Source organism: Oryctolagus cuniculus, chromosome 4 (assembly GCF_051225735.1).
Source record: "Oryctolagus cuniculus isolate XC-2025 breed Fujian yellow rabbit chromosome 4, ASM5122573v1, whole genome shotgun sequence".
In the NCBI taxonomy this organism is placed as follows: domain Eukaryota; kingdom Metazoa; phylum Chordata; class Mammalia; order Lagomorpha; family Leporidae; genus Oryctolagus; species Oryctolagus cuniculus.
The window spans coordinates 64691935-64707191 of NC_142870.1; the positions used below are offsets into that span (position 1 = coordinate 64691935).

The 15257-nt window shown below is 38.4% G+C and overlaps 1 protein-coding gene across 1 annotated transcript in view; it reads right to left on the minus strand.

Moving 5' to 3' along the window:
- MORC1 (MORC family CW-type zinc finger 1) overlaps positions 1-15257 on the minus strand; it is a 218496-nt gene that overhangs the window by 137643 nt on the left and 65596 nt on the right. The window contains exons 10-11 of the mRNA XM_089330742.1: positions 3009-3088; positions 2264-2334 (exon numbers count right to left, since the gene is read on the minus strand). Coding sequence (XP_089186868.1) covers positions 2264-2334; positions 3009-3088 — 151 coding nt within the window. The remainder of the gene's footprint in view (positions 1-2263; positions 2335-3008; positions 3089-15257) is intronic.

Here is a 15257-nt window from a genome sequence, read left to right on the forward strand (position 1 = left end):
TAGAAAGAGAAGGCAATTAAAAGCTTTTGTTAATAAGCGAAAGAAACTGCTTGGATACTTCTCCCTTTATAGGAAACCTCATTCCTAAGCTTTTTGCCTTTCACGTGCATCAATACCAGCACCCAGTTGTCTTTCTTATCTACTCCTTTAATTATTTGATTTACTGGCTCATTCACTACCCTATCTCTAGTATGCCCCCTCTAGCCAAGAAGAAAGGAAACAATTCTTTATCACAGTTTTCACAAATAAGAATAAACTTTCATTGTGTTTAATTCACCAGATATGAAAGAAAGGCATCTCTTTTTTATGGGTATACCACTGATTGAACATTATTTTCATTGTCTTTCAAGTGAAAGAAAATGGAAAATGACTGGTAAGTATTTCATTTCAAATTCTATTGCCTGGAAGAATTTAAGAGGTCAAAAGTTCAGGACATTCTGCTTTGCTCTCTTCTCAACATTAAAGAAACCAAAATGCATCAGAACAACAAAGCAAACTGGTCAAAGACTTCCCCAACCATCCTGTCGGTGCCCTCAGAGCACAGAGCAAAGGGACAGTGAGACGTAACAAGTTAAGGCAAGAAGAAAGCAAGGTCCTGACCCAATAGAAATAGTCAGTTTCTTTCACTCCCAAATACATAAGGAAAGGGAATTGATTTCTGAAAGACAAAATTTTTAAAAACTTAACAAAACAAAAAATCGATAAGATAGATTTACCTTTACCAAAAACAAAACAAAACAAAAGTAAGAGAATTTTGAGAAAGGTTTGGATAGATCTGGTTTGGGGCATTACCATGTGCTTCTCTTTAATTTTATCCCTTACTCATGATCATTGGATTTGAGAGCTGTTTATCAAACTTAGCACTAGACTTAGAAAGTTTAAAGAAAAATCACTAATAGATTCATATAGTTAGTCCATGACAGATGATGCATGAATGGTGACAGAGGGTATTTTTTTCTGCTTATTCCTACTTATCCCTTTGTATGCAAGACAATGAAAGTTGCTTAGTGATTCACTATGGTGGAAAAGGTTTGTTCTATATTTTTGGAAAAAATTAGTAAACTTACAATACAGGTCCTACAGTAATATTCTTTTTCTCCTAGTTGCCATGGATTATAATTAATAATAATAGTTCTTTATAACTTATCTTACTCATGGGCATTTCGCAAGGATGACAGAGAATGTTTATGAACCGTGTGGAGCAACTCATAAGAAAAGAGCTTTGTAAGCTAGAAGCATTGTTATTAATATTCATAATTATGGTGTAGAATTCCCAGCCATAGAAAGAAAGATTGCTTATTAGTCTTCTTCCTGCTTTCCCCATTTATTTGGGTCCACAAGGAGCTATAATTTGAAAAGATACTTTCAAAAAGATTTTATAGGCTGGTAGTTTTCTGCTAGATTTTCATTATTTTAGCCTTTTCTAGTATTAACTTTCCGTTTCACTTTGATGAAATTGGTTGTGATGCTTCTCCCACTGTTGTACGCAGGCATACAGAATAAAATTGATCAGGTTTGTGAGCTGAAAAACCACGCCTACACCATGCCCCAGTGTGACCTTGTGCCCCTACCTGGCCACACCTGTGTGCCCACCTGCCAATCAGGCTAATTAACCACTCCTCTTTGGAAGTGGATTAAAGGCCTGGGACGTGGTGGGCCCAGCCCTTTTGCCCTTTTGTCCTTTTGCCCTGGATCTGCTTGCAGCCCCCGTGGCTTTCTGGCGTGTGGCATTCAGGCCACCTGCCCCATGCCTCCTGGCCTGCATGCGCCTCCACATGGCTGGCTCCATGGTGCTTGGTATGAATCCAGATTTCCCTTTCCTTCTTAGACAAGGCTCTCACTCTCCTATGCATTTCTCTCCCTGAAAAAAAAAGCTTAAAACTTGTCATGCTGCCTCGTTCATTTATGCCACTATTCAGAATTCTTCTCTGAATATTAGGAAAGAGCCCTCAAGGCTTATTAATATTCCAAATTTATTAATAAGCATCCAGTAACATGAATGGCACCCTGTATTCCCCCCATGTCTGATGCATCCTTGCTCTCAGTCTCAGCCTTCCCCATCCCACCCCTCCCCCACACACTTGCTGGGTTTCCTCTCCCTTCTCTGCATTCATCTATTTTGTTTATCTGTGTTAAAATCAACTTAATCTTCTATGTCCATCTGTGTTTAAAAGTTTAAAAGGTAAATGATAAGAGACAAGTATGCACAGGAAAAAACAAATGACACTGTTTGCCATTTAAGAATACTCTTTACATGTCTTACCTTGGCAGAAGACAAAGAAGTTCTGTCAAGCTGGTTTACTTTGATTTGTGCTTCTTTCAATACAAGTTCGGCTACAAGCAAAAGCAAGATAGTAAACTTCTCTCAAACAACCTTAAGTGAACACTTTCTGTCCATGTAGCCATGACCAGTGAAAATGGCACACAGATCTTCATCTCAAGAAACTCTATGTTCTTTTCACAGCTCTTAGACATTGTAAGTTTTCTTTCCATTGGTTTTTTTCTTATGCATAACAATTTATAGGATATATATACACAGAGACAAATTCAAAAGTCATGCATGAATCTGTGGTTGACTGAAAATGCTCTCAAAAACCACAAAATAAGGATGTACGCCAATCCTCACTCCCAGAAGACTGGGAAAATGTAGATTTGTTTCCACCAAAAAATGAATGAATGAGCAGAGAATTCTTCTTAAAGTAGATGCCATGCTTGTCCCTAACAGCATTATGACAACTAGAGTTTCTAATTTTTAGCAATATAGACTGATCTACACCAACTGAATGCTAAATGTGTTCAGGATCATGATTATAATAATATTATAATTATAATTAAACAAACCCAGAGATGAAGCACGTTTTGCAATGCTCCATACAAGTAGGAACTATGTTGGATTAATTGTGGTAGTTCCTATAACGCTTGGAGTAGTTCATATCTCATAATAAGTGCACAATTAACATTTGCCAAATAGATGAAAAATAACGTGTAGGCCACGGGTAATTACATACCAATCTTTACTGCTTCTTCTGCCTTTTTAACTTCATTTTTAAATACTCCTTTAAAGGAAGATGTAACATACAAATACTTTCTGGAAAGAAAAGAGAAGAACATAATCAAGACAGATGATCATTTAAAAATGCACAATGCGAGTAAATTCTTCACTAAAAGTATATACTCGAGAGATACATAATTACTAACAAAGATTCATCAAGTAAGTTAAAGATAGTTGGTAAATGAATAAACATTATTCCTGAGAGGAAATTCCTTGCCTTTCAATACCTGGCAATTTCACTTTTGGTATTAAGGAACTTCAGGAGAGATCAGAAAATCTCTGCCCACATGTAAAACAGGGTAATTCTTTTTAAAAGAAAAATGTTTATGAGACCACTCTGTTATCAAAGTTTCCGGTTACTATGCAAAACCTTCTTATTAAGATCACCACTGATATTGGATAAACTGCTCCTCCCAGTCCCCAATTATCTGTAATTAAATGCTCAAAACCATACAGTAATACATCATATTAAACTGTTAAAAGCCCACTTTGTACTTTATTGCTGAGAAGCTTGATTTCAATGTTGGCTGTTTTAGTGACAGCAAAGATGCCTAGAACAATCAAAGCAGGGAGAAAATTTATATAGTATTCATGTATAAACTTGAAGAGAACAAAGTATAGGTAAGAAAATCTGCATACAGCAGCTCTGAATGCAATAGAAGTTATGTGCATTTGTTACAGCAGTTTCTTGGAACCACAGTTTTAAATCTAGGTTTAAATCATCATGGAGAGAAACATTCCAGAAAAATATTTGGCCTGAGAACGCTTAAAGCCCCGTACTACTCTCTGTACAGCTCAATCTTATTGAGACTTTTGCCTCAAACCACTATCTTATCAGGAGTTCACCATTATATGATATTTGAAATGTTTACAAATTTTATGAGTTATTTGACTGAGGTAAGGGTGCCCAGATAGCTGGTAAAACATTATTTGTGGGTATATCTTGAGTCTTTTCCAGAAGAGATAAGCATTTCCATCAATAGACTTAGTAAAGAAGATCCACCCTCACCAATGAGGGCCCTCAATGACCAGCCCACTGAGGGTCCAAATACAACAGAAAGGTAGAAGAAAAGCTAATTTGCAACCTCAGCCTTAACTGGAACATCCAGCTTCTGCTACTACAGGACATCAGAATTCCAGGTTCTCAGGCTTTGCCCTCAGACTGAGTTACACTATTGCCTCCCTTGGTTCTCAGACCTTTGAACTTAGATTCAATCACACCACTGACCTTCCTGGACCTTCAACTTGCAGTCAGCAGATTATGAGACGATGCCCATGACAAATTCCCTCTTATACAACTCTTTATATATGTATCCCGTTGGTTCTGTTTCTCTGGAGAACCCTGACTAATAAAGGCAGTGAATGTTCAGTAAGTGGTGAATGAAGAACTGTAAACCTTTTCTTGAAAACAATATGTTTCACAGCATACACAAAAGGAGATGGTTGGTCAGGCAGAGAGGAGGTTCTATATGTGCAGACAGTCTACACCAGACATAGTCAAAATACACCCAAATTGAGTCAATGTTTCCTTTTTTTGTTACAAACTAAAAATGGCTCTTCCATTTTCAAAGCGCTGTTTAAAGAAAAACAGAAATGTAAAATGCGAGAATAAGCAAAATGAATGAATGTGCCTGCATCTTTACTATCAGGTCTTTCACAAAAAAGATTTGCCAGCCCATGGGATGAATGCAGGTAGTGATAGTTTTTAAATGATAACTCTGTCTAGAATTGCCTTTGTAAGTTTTGACTTGCAAACAACATAAGCAGAAATGCAGACTCCTCACTGATTGCTTGCAGGCCACATATAATTTAAATATTTTTAGCTGGAGTCTGTTTGTAGTCTGTTTATTTAAGATTCCCTTCCACTATCTCAGAAGAAGCAATACAGATATATCCAAGACAGAACAGATTCATGATCAAATGTTAACAGTTGAACTGTCTGGAGAATACCTGCCATGGTTAAAGACCTAGGTATACTCCACACTAGTAGGAATAGCCAAACTCCTTCATTTACTGTGATTTCACTTCCTTATCTGCAAATGGGGATGAAAACAATGGTATCTATCTTAAGACATGATTATGAGAATTAAATACGTGAGCATACTAAAACACTTAGAATCTTGTCAATTCATAGTATCTACTTAATATGTGTTTTTTTTTAACTTTTATTTAGTAAATATAAATTTCCAAAGTGCAGTTTATGGATTAAAATGGTCCCCCCCCCAATAACTTCCCTCTCGCTCTCACCCTTCCCATCTCCCACTCCCTCTCCCATTCCATTCACATCAAGATTCATTTTCAATTATCTTTATATACAGAAGATCAATTCAGTATATATTAAGTAAAGATTTCATCACTTTGCACCCACACAGAAACACAAAGTGTAAAATACTGTTTCAGTACTCGTTATAGCATTACTTCACATTGAACAACACATTAAGGACAGATCCCACATGAGGAGCAAGTACACAGTGACTCCTGTTGTTGACTTAGCAAATTGACACTCTTGTGTATGGCGTCAGTAATCTCCCTAGGCTCTAGTCATGAGTTGCCAAGGCTATGGAAGCCTTCTGAGTTTGCCAAATTCGATCTTATTCAGACAGGGTCATAGCCAAAGAGGAAGTTCTCTCCTCCCTTCAGAGAAAGGTACCTCCTCCTTTGATGACCCGTTCTTTCCACTGGGATCACACTTGCAGAGATCTTTCATTTAGGTTTTGTTTGTTTTTATTTTCTTTTGTTTTTGCCAGAGTGCATTGGCTTTCCATGCCTAAAATACTTTTCATGGGCTCTTCAGCCAGATCCAAATGCCTTAAGGGCTGATTCTGAGGCAAGAGTGCTGTTTAGGACATCTACCATTCTATGAGTCTTCTGTGTATCCCACTTCCCATGTTGGATCATTCTCTCCCTTTTGATTATATCAGTTAGTATTAGCAGACACTAGTCCTCTTTCTGTGATCCCTGTGACTCTTAGACCTATCAGTGTGATCAGTTGTGAACTGAAATTGATCACTTGGACTAGTGAGATGGCATTGGTACATGCAACCTAGATGGAATTATATTGGGATCCACTGGCACATTTCTAACTCCACCATTTGGGGCAAGTCCAATTGAGCATGTCCCAAATTGTACATCTCCTCCCGCTCTTATTCCCACTATTATATTTAACAGGGACCACTTTTCAGTTAAAATTTAAACACCTAAGAATAATTGTGTGTTAATTACAGAGGTCAACAAATAGTACTGGAAGAAAAAAAATACTAAAAGGGATAAAGTATTATATTGTACATCAACCATCAGGACAAGGGCTGATCAAGTCACTGTTTCTCATAGTGTCCATTTCACTTCAACAGGTTTCCCCTTTGGTGCTCACTTAGTTGTCGCTGATCAGGGAGAACATATGATATTTGTCCCTCTGGCACTGGCTTATTTCACTCAGCATGATGTGTTCCAGATTCCTCCATTTTGTTGCAAATGACCAGATTTCATTGTTTTAGACTGCTGTATAGTATTCTATAGAGTACATGTCCCATAATTTCTTTATCCAGTCTACTGTTGATGGGCATTTGGCTTGGTTCCAGGTCTTAGCTATCGTGAATTGAGCTGCAATAAACATGAATGTGCAGACAACTTTTTGTTTGCCAATTTAATTTCCTTTGGGTAAATTCCAAGGAGTGGGATGGCTGGGTAGTATGGTAGTGTTATGTTCAGGTTTCTGAGGACTCTCCAGACTGACTTCCATAGTGGCTTAACCAGTTTGCATTCCCACCAACAGTGGGTTAGTGTCCCTTTTTCCCCACATCCTCTCCAGCATCTGTTGTTGGTAGATTTCTGAATGTGAGCCATTCTAACCGGGGTGAGGTGAAACCTCATTGTGGTTTTGATTTGCATATCCCTGATTGCTAGTGATCTTGAGCATTTTTTCATGTGCCTGTTGGCCATGTGGATTTCCTCTTTTGAAAAGTGTCTATTGAGGTCCTTGGCCCATCTCTTAAGTGGGTTGTTTGTTTTGATGTTGTGGAGTTTCTTGATCTCTTTGTAGATTCTGGTTATCAACCCTTTATCTGTTGCATAGTTTGCAAATATTGTTTCCCATTCTGTCGGTTGCCTCTTCACTTTTCTAACTGTTCCTTTTGCAGTACAGAAACTTCTCAATTTGATGCAATCCCAAATGTTAATTTTGGCTTTTTTTTAACTTTTATTTAATGAATATAAATTTCCAAAGTACAGAATATTGATCGCAATGGCTTCCCCCCATAACATCCCTCCAACCCACAACCCTCCCCTTATCCACTCCCTCTCCCCTTCCATTCACATCAAGATTCATTTTCGTTTCTCTTTATGTACAGAAGATCAGTTTAGCACACACAGTTTGCTCCCACACAGAAACATAAAGTGAAAAATACTGTTTGAGTACTAGTTATAGCATTAACTCTCAATGTACAGCACACTAAGGACAAAGATCCTACATGAGGAGAAGTGCACAGTGACTCCTGTTGTTGACTTAACAAATTGACACTCTTGTTTTTGGCATCAGTAATCACCCTAGGCTCTTGTCATGAGCTGCCAAGGCTATGGAAGCCCCCTGAGTTCACTGACTCTGATCATTTTTAGACAAGACCATGGTCAAAGTGGAAGTTCTCTTCTCCCTTCAGAGAAAGGTACCTCCTTCTTTCCATTGGGATCTCACTCACGGAGATCTTTCATTTAGGTTTTCTTTTCCCCCAGAGTGTCTTGGCTTTCCATGCCTGAAATACTCTCATGGGCTTTTCAGCCAGATCCGCATGCCTTAAGGGCTGATTATGAGGCCAGAGTGCTGTTTAAGACATCTGCCATTCTATGCGTCTGCTGTGTATCTCACTTCCCATGTTGGATCATTCTCTCCCTTTTTGATTCTATCAGCTAGTATTTGCAGACATTAGTCTTGTTTATGTGATCCCTTTGGTTCTTAGTCCTATCATTATGATCAATTGTGAACAGAAATTGATCACTGGGACTAGTGAGATGTCATTGGTACATGCCACCTTGATGGGACTGAATTGGAATCCCCTGGTATGTTTCTAACTCTGCCGTTTGAGGCAAGTCAGCTTGAGCATGTCCCGAATTGCACATCTCTTCCGTCTCTTATTCCCACTCTTATATTTAACAGCGATCATTTTTCAGTTAAGTTTCAGCACTTAAGAAGAATTGTGTATTGATTACAGTATTCAACCAAAAGTATCAAGTAGAACAAACATAAAAAGATACTAAGAGGGATAACATATTAAGCTGCTCATTAACAGTCAGGGTGAGGGCTGATCAAGTCACCATTTCTCATAGTGTTCATTTCACTTTAACAGGTTTCCATTTTGGTGCTCAGTTAGTTGTCACCTATCAAGGAGAACAAGTGGTATTTGTCCCTTTGGGACTGGCTTATTTCACTCAACATGATGTTTTCCAAATTCCTAACAGGGATCACTTTTCAGTTAAAATTTAAACACCTAAGAATAATTGTGTGTTAATTACAGAGTTCAACCAATAATTTTGGCTTTGACTCCCTGTGCTTCTAGGGTCTTTTGAAAGAAGTCTTTGCCGGTACCTATATCTTGCAGAGTTCCTCCAATGCTAATAATTTGATGATGTCAGGTCATAGATTTAGCTCTTCAATCCATGTTGAGTGGATTTTTGTGTAAGGTGAAAGGTAGGGGTCTTGCTTCATGCTTCTGCACGTGGAAATCCCATTTTCCCAGCACCATTTATTGAATAGACTGTCCTTACTCCAGGGATTGGTTTTGGATCCTTGATCAAATATAAGTTGGCTATAGATGTTTGGATTGATTTCTGGTGTTTCTATTCTGTTCCATTGGTCTATCCACCTGTTTCTGTACCAGTACCATGCTGTTTTGATAACAACTGCCCTGTAGTACGTCCTGAAATCTGGTATTGTGATGCCTCCAGCTTTGTTTTGGTTGTGCAAGATTGCTTTAGCTATTCAAGGTCTCCTGTGTCTCCATATGAATTTCAGCATCATTTTTTCTAGATCTGAGAAGAAGGTCTTCAGTACTTTGATTGGTATCACATTGAATGTATAAATTGCTTTTGGGAGAATGGACATTTTGATGATATTGATTCTTCCAATTCATGAGCATGGAAGATGTTTCCATTTCTTGATATCCTCTTCTATTTCTTCCTATAAGGTTTTGTTATTCTCATTGTAGAGATCTTTAACGTCCTTGGTTAAGTTTATTCCAAAGAATTTGATTGTTTTTGTAGCTATTGTGAATAGGATTGATCTTAGAAGTTCTTTCTCTGCCATGGCATTTCCTGTGTACACAAAGGCTGTTGAATTTTGTGCACTGATTTTATATCCTGCTACTTTGCCAAACTCTTCTATGAGTTCCAATAGTCTCTTAGTAGAGTTTTTTGGATCCCCTAAATAAAGAATCATATCATCTGCAAAGAGGGATAGTTTGAGTTCTTCCTTCCCAATTTGTATCCCTTTAATTTCTTTTTCTTGCCTGATGGCTCTGGCTAAGACTTCCAGAACTATATTGAATAGCAGTGGTGAGAGTGGACATCCCTGTCTGGTACCAGATCTCAGTGGAAATACTTCCAACTTTTCCCCATTCAATAGGATGTGGCCAAGGGTTTTTCATAAATTGCTTTGATTGTATTGAGGAATGTTCCTTCCAAACCCAGTTTGCTTAGAGTTTTCATCATGAACGGGTGTTGAATCTTATCGAATGCTTTCTCTGCATCTATTGAGATAATCATATGGTTTTTCTTCTGCAGTCTGTTAATGTGGTGTATCACATTGATTGGTTTGCGAACACTGAACCGTCCCTGCATACCAGGGATAAATCCCACTTGGTCTGGGTGGATGATCTTTCCGATGTGTTGAGGCCAGAACTTCACTGAGGATTTTTGCATCTATGTTCATCAGGGATACTGGTCTGTAATTCTCTTTAATGTTGTATCTTTTTCCGGCTTAGGAATTAAGGTGATGCTGGCTTCATAGAAAGAATTTGGGAGGATTCCTCTTTTTCGATTGTTCTGAATAGTTTGAGAAGAATTGGAGTTAGTTCTTCTTTAAATGTCTGGTAGAATTCATCAGTGAATCCATCTGGTCCTGGGCTTTTTTTTGTTGGTAGGGCCTTTATTACTGTTTCAATTTCTGTCTCAGTTATGGGTCTGTTTAGGTTTTTGATGTCTTCCTGGTTCAATTTAGGAAGGTTGCGTGTGTCCAGGAATCTATCCATTTCTGACAGAGTTCCCTGTTTGCTGGCATACAAGTCCTTGTAGTAATTTCTGATGATTCTTTTTATTTCTGTGGTGTCTGCTGTTATGTTTCCCTTTTCATCTCTGATTTTATTGATTTGGTCTTTTCTCTTCTTTTTTTAGTTAGTTGGGCCAATGGGGTGTCAATTTTGTTTATTTTTCCAAAAAACCAGCTCCTCATTTGGCTGATTTTTTGTAATTTTTTTTTTGATTCAATCCTATTGATTTCTTCTCTGATTTTAATTATTTCTCTTCTCCTACTAGATTTGCATCTGGATTGCTTCTAAATCCTTGAGATGAATTGAAAACTCATCTATTTGGTGCCTCTCCAATTTCTTGATGTAGGCACCTAGTGCTATAAACTTTCCTCTTAACACTGCTTTTGCTGTATCCCATAAGTTTTGGTATGTTGTGTTGTTATCCTCATTTACTTCCAGAAAGTTTTTGATTTCTCTTTTGATTACTTCTATGACCCAGTGTTCATTCAGGAGCATGTTGTTTAATCTCCATGTGTTTACATATGTTCTAGGGATTCCTGAGTTGCTAATTTCCAACTTCATTCCTTTATGATCTGAGAAGCTACGTCGTATGATTGCAATTCTTTCGAATTTGCTGAGACTTGCTTTATGGCCTAGTATGTGGTTAATCCTAGAGAAGGTTCCATGCACTGCTGAGAAGAATGTAAATTCCTTATGTGTAGGATGAAAACTTCTATAGATATCTGTTAGATCCATTTGGGCTACAGTGTCATTTAAATCTACTGTCTCCTTGTTGATCTTCTGTCCTGTTTATCTGTCTGTTTCTGAGAGTGGAGTACCCCAGTACTATTGTATTGGGGTCTAAGTCTCCCTTTAAGTCCCTTAGCAAATCTTTTAAATCAACCGGTGCCCTGCAGTTAGGTGCATATACATTGATAATCATTATATCTTCCTGTTGAATTGATCCCTTAATCATTATATAGTGCCACTCTTTGTCTCTCCTAAGTTTTTGTGGTAAAGTTTATGTTGTCCGATATTAAAATGGCTACGCCCACTCTTTTTTCATTTCTGTTGGCTGGGTATATCTCTTTCCAGGCTTTCACTTTCAGTCTGTATGGATCTTTGTTGGAAAGATGTATTTTTTGTAAGCAGCAAATAGATGGGTTTTGTTCCTTAACCCAATCAGCCAAGTGGTGTCTTTTAACTGGACAGTTCAGGCCATTAACATTCAATGTGACTATTGGTAAGCAGTAACTTTGCCCTGCCATTTCCCAAAGATATTTTCTAATATATGCTTTGACCTTCCTGTGATCTTTTGCTGTGAGGTTTCCTTCCTTTACCTTCTTTCATATTGATGACCATGTTTCTGTGTTTCTGTGTGTAACACATCTTTAAGCATCTTTTGCAGGGCTGGACGAGTGGTGACAAATTCTTTCAATTTCTGTTTGCTATGAAAGGTCTTTATTTCACCTTCATTCACAAATGATAGCTTTGCAGGATATAATATTCTGGGCTGGCAGTTTTTCTCTCTTAGTACCTGGGCTATGTCTCGCCATTCCCTTCTAGCTTGTATGGTTTCTGATGAGAAGTCTGCTGTGAGTCTAATTGGAGATCCTCTGAGAGTAATCTGACGTTTCTCTCTTGCACATTTTAGGATCTTTTCTTTATGTTTCACTGTGGAGAGTTTATTTACTACATGTCGCGGTGAGGATCTCTTTTGGTCATGTTTACTAGGGGTTCTATAAGCTTCCTGTACTAGGATGTCTCTGTCCTTCTCCAAACCCAGAAAGTTCTCTGCTAGTATCTCACTAAAAAGGCCTTCTAATCCTTTCTCTCTCTCCATGCCTTCAGGAACTCCTAGAACCCGAATGTTCTGTTTTTTAATAGTATCCTGTAGATTCCTAACAATATTTTTTAGATTTCTAATTTCCTCTTCTTTTCTTTGGTTTGACTGTATACTTTCCTGTGCTCTGTCTTCTAAGTCCGATATTCTCTCTTCTGTTTCACTGACTCTGTTTTTAAGCTTCTCTAATGTGTTTGTCATTTGATCTATTGAGTTCTTCATTTCATTTTGATTTCTCTTCACTATCACACTTTCCTGTTTTACTAGTTTCTGCATTTCATTTTGATTCCTCCTTAAGACTTCATTTTCACTAGACAGATTTTCTATTCTGTCCAGTAAGGAATTCTGTAGCTCAAGCATTTCTTTTTGAAAACTTCTAAATGTTCTTATCATAAATTTTTTGAAATCCGTATCTTGCATTTCTTCCATCTCATCATCTTCATAATCTTGGTTTGGGGTGTCTTGTTCATTTGGGGGTACCATAATGTCTTCCTTGTTCTTCTTTCCTCGGTTTCTGCATTTGATGCTTGGCATTGTGGAGATATGCTTTGGATTCTTCTTACCTTGCTCTGGTGTTTTTTTTTCTTGTTATACTATGACTGTATTAAGTGGACTGTCTGCTTTTGATGGAGCCTTAGAGGCTTGAGATGGGTGTGGCCAGAGAACTCTGTTTGGTTCCTCAGGGTTAAGGGTTAAAGGTGACACTCCCAGGGTAGGTGTGGTAAATTTTTTTTTGTTCAGAAGGGAAGTAATTCTGCACAGCTGAGCGGAATTGAAGGTAGTTAGCAGGTGAATGATATACCCACAGGAGCCAGAGATCAGAAGCTCTTTCCCAAGGACCCCACAGGGAATCCATGCTACCCTCAGTGTGGGCTCAAATTCTCTTGCAGTCGCCCACTGGGTTGCCAAGGTTACTAAATTGTAGCATCTCTGGAGAGTACTCACATGAATTCTATGAGTTCTCTCCCCCACCGTCTCTTTTTTCACAGTCTCAGTTCATTAGCACCACACATTCACTAGGTCCTAATCTCCTGTTATTTCACCCCACCCCAGAGTCAGGTTTTCTGCTAGGCTGAGGGCGGGTACAGCCCTGAGGTCATGCCGCTTATGACGTATGTCCAAAATGGCGCCTGCTCTTTGTCTTGCTCACCTTTGAGAGGTGAGCGGAGAGAGAGAAACTCGTGTCCGTATGGGTCACTTTTTTTTTTCTCTCTATCTTTTCTAATTAGCCTGGTGAACTTTTCCCCACGGGGTTTCAAGCTTCATTCCCTCTAGTCTCCTCTTTCTGCTTTCTGCCAGTGTCTTGGGCTATTGAGGTTCGGCTCACCTCACGTTCCAGCGCTGGTGCATTGATTCTGGCACTGGTGTCCTGAGCCGTGGGCTCCCACGTCCTCCATGCAGGTCCACTGTGGATCACTAGTTCCAAAAGAGTTTCCACTGTTGTTTCTTCCCCAACTCTTCCTTGAACATGCAGTATCTCCACTTTCATTAAACTGTCTCTTTCCGGACTATCAGTGTGCTCCCTTCCTATTCTGCCATCTTGCTGCTCCTTAATATGTGTTATTATTATCTAATTCCCTCAGTGTGCAGTTTGGAGGGAAAATGCATTAAGAACATGAAATGTATAGCTGGATGGCTTAGTTTTAAGAATTCGAAGGATTTGCAGGTATCTGTTAAGTTACTTACAAAAAAAGGCTAATGTTGAAAAATAACATATCCTATATTTCTCTACTTCAGTGGTTTAATAAATCATTGGAATCACAATAGCTAACTATATCTGTTACTGCTAACTGTTCATTTGCAGGTACAATTATACAATTAACTAGTTAAAAGAAACACCTATAAAATATAAGTCATAGTGATAATTGATAGTTTTTTCCCCTTGATTTTCACTTACAGTGAACATTATCCTCTTAGGTCAATTATGGATATTATTCCACATTAATATATTACATTTATAAAACAGTAAAACTTGGGTTTTATAGTATAAAACTATTCGTCACTATATCCTGACTCATAAATTTTTAAAAATCACATATCAACCACATAATCTGTCTTGAATAATGCATTTTAAATCAAACCAAACCTTTTATAAAAAAATCAAAATGAAATCCAGGGGAGACTTAGGGACCAGTGTTGTAGTGTATTAGATTAAGCCACCACCTGAAATGCCAGCTTTCCATATGGAATCCAGTTTATGTTCCTCTTTCTCCACTTTTGATCCAGCTCCCTGCTGATGCACCTGGGAAATCAGTGGAGGATGACCCAACTATGAGACCTAGATGAAGCTCCCAGCTCCTGGCTTCAGCCTGGCCCAGCCCTGGTTGTTGCAGCCATTTGGGAATTAAACTAGTGGCTGGAAGAATCTCTCACCCCTCTCCCTCCCCCTGCCCCCTGTGTGTATGTGTGTGTGTATGTGTGTGTGTGTGTGTATAACTCTGCCCGTTTAAATTTTGAGATAAGCCTTCAAAGATGATATGAATAAAGTATTTTTATATGTGTTTATAGCCATAGAAAGTAAAGGTTGTATAAAGGGTACCAACTCTGCATTGTAGCTTAGTTTTCAACATCAAAGACCAAAACATGGGCTTTCCTCCATGTCTGCCTCCATGAGATAACATGATCACAGCTGATCTGCATGCTGGTTGACAATGTAACTTTCTAACTGTTCCCTAAAAGTTTTAAAAGCTACCCAAGAATTGCATGTACATACCTTTGTAAATCCAGTGTAATGCATGTGTTCATTTTCAAGAAGGAAAGACTTTAAGCAAATTTCGACCCAGATTCAGGAACCTCCATCAGTCTAATACTTCCTCATAGATTTTTTCCTACTAACGGACTCTCCATTTCCCAAGCCTTGCATTTGTATCACCTCTGTCCACACCCTACTACAGCTTCTGCCTCCTATTTTTCTCTGCATTTTCTGTAATCCCGCCTTCTTCTGACACATCGTAGACCTGCAGCCTCTACTCTTACTCATTTTCACACAAGTCATCTACCTTCCTACCATTTTCCATCAACAAAACTACATTAAAATATTTTAGTTAGGTCTGATTTCTACATAAAATGACTTACTGGCTATTTTCTTTATAAAAGAGTGAGAATACATTAGGTTAATGAAAAGTATTGA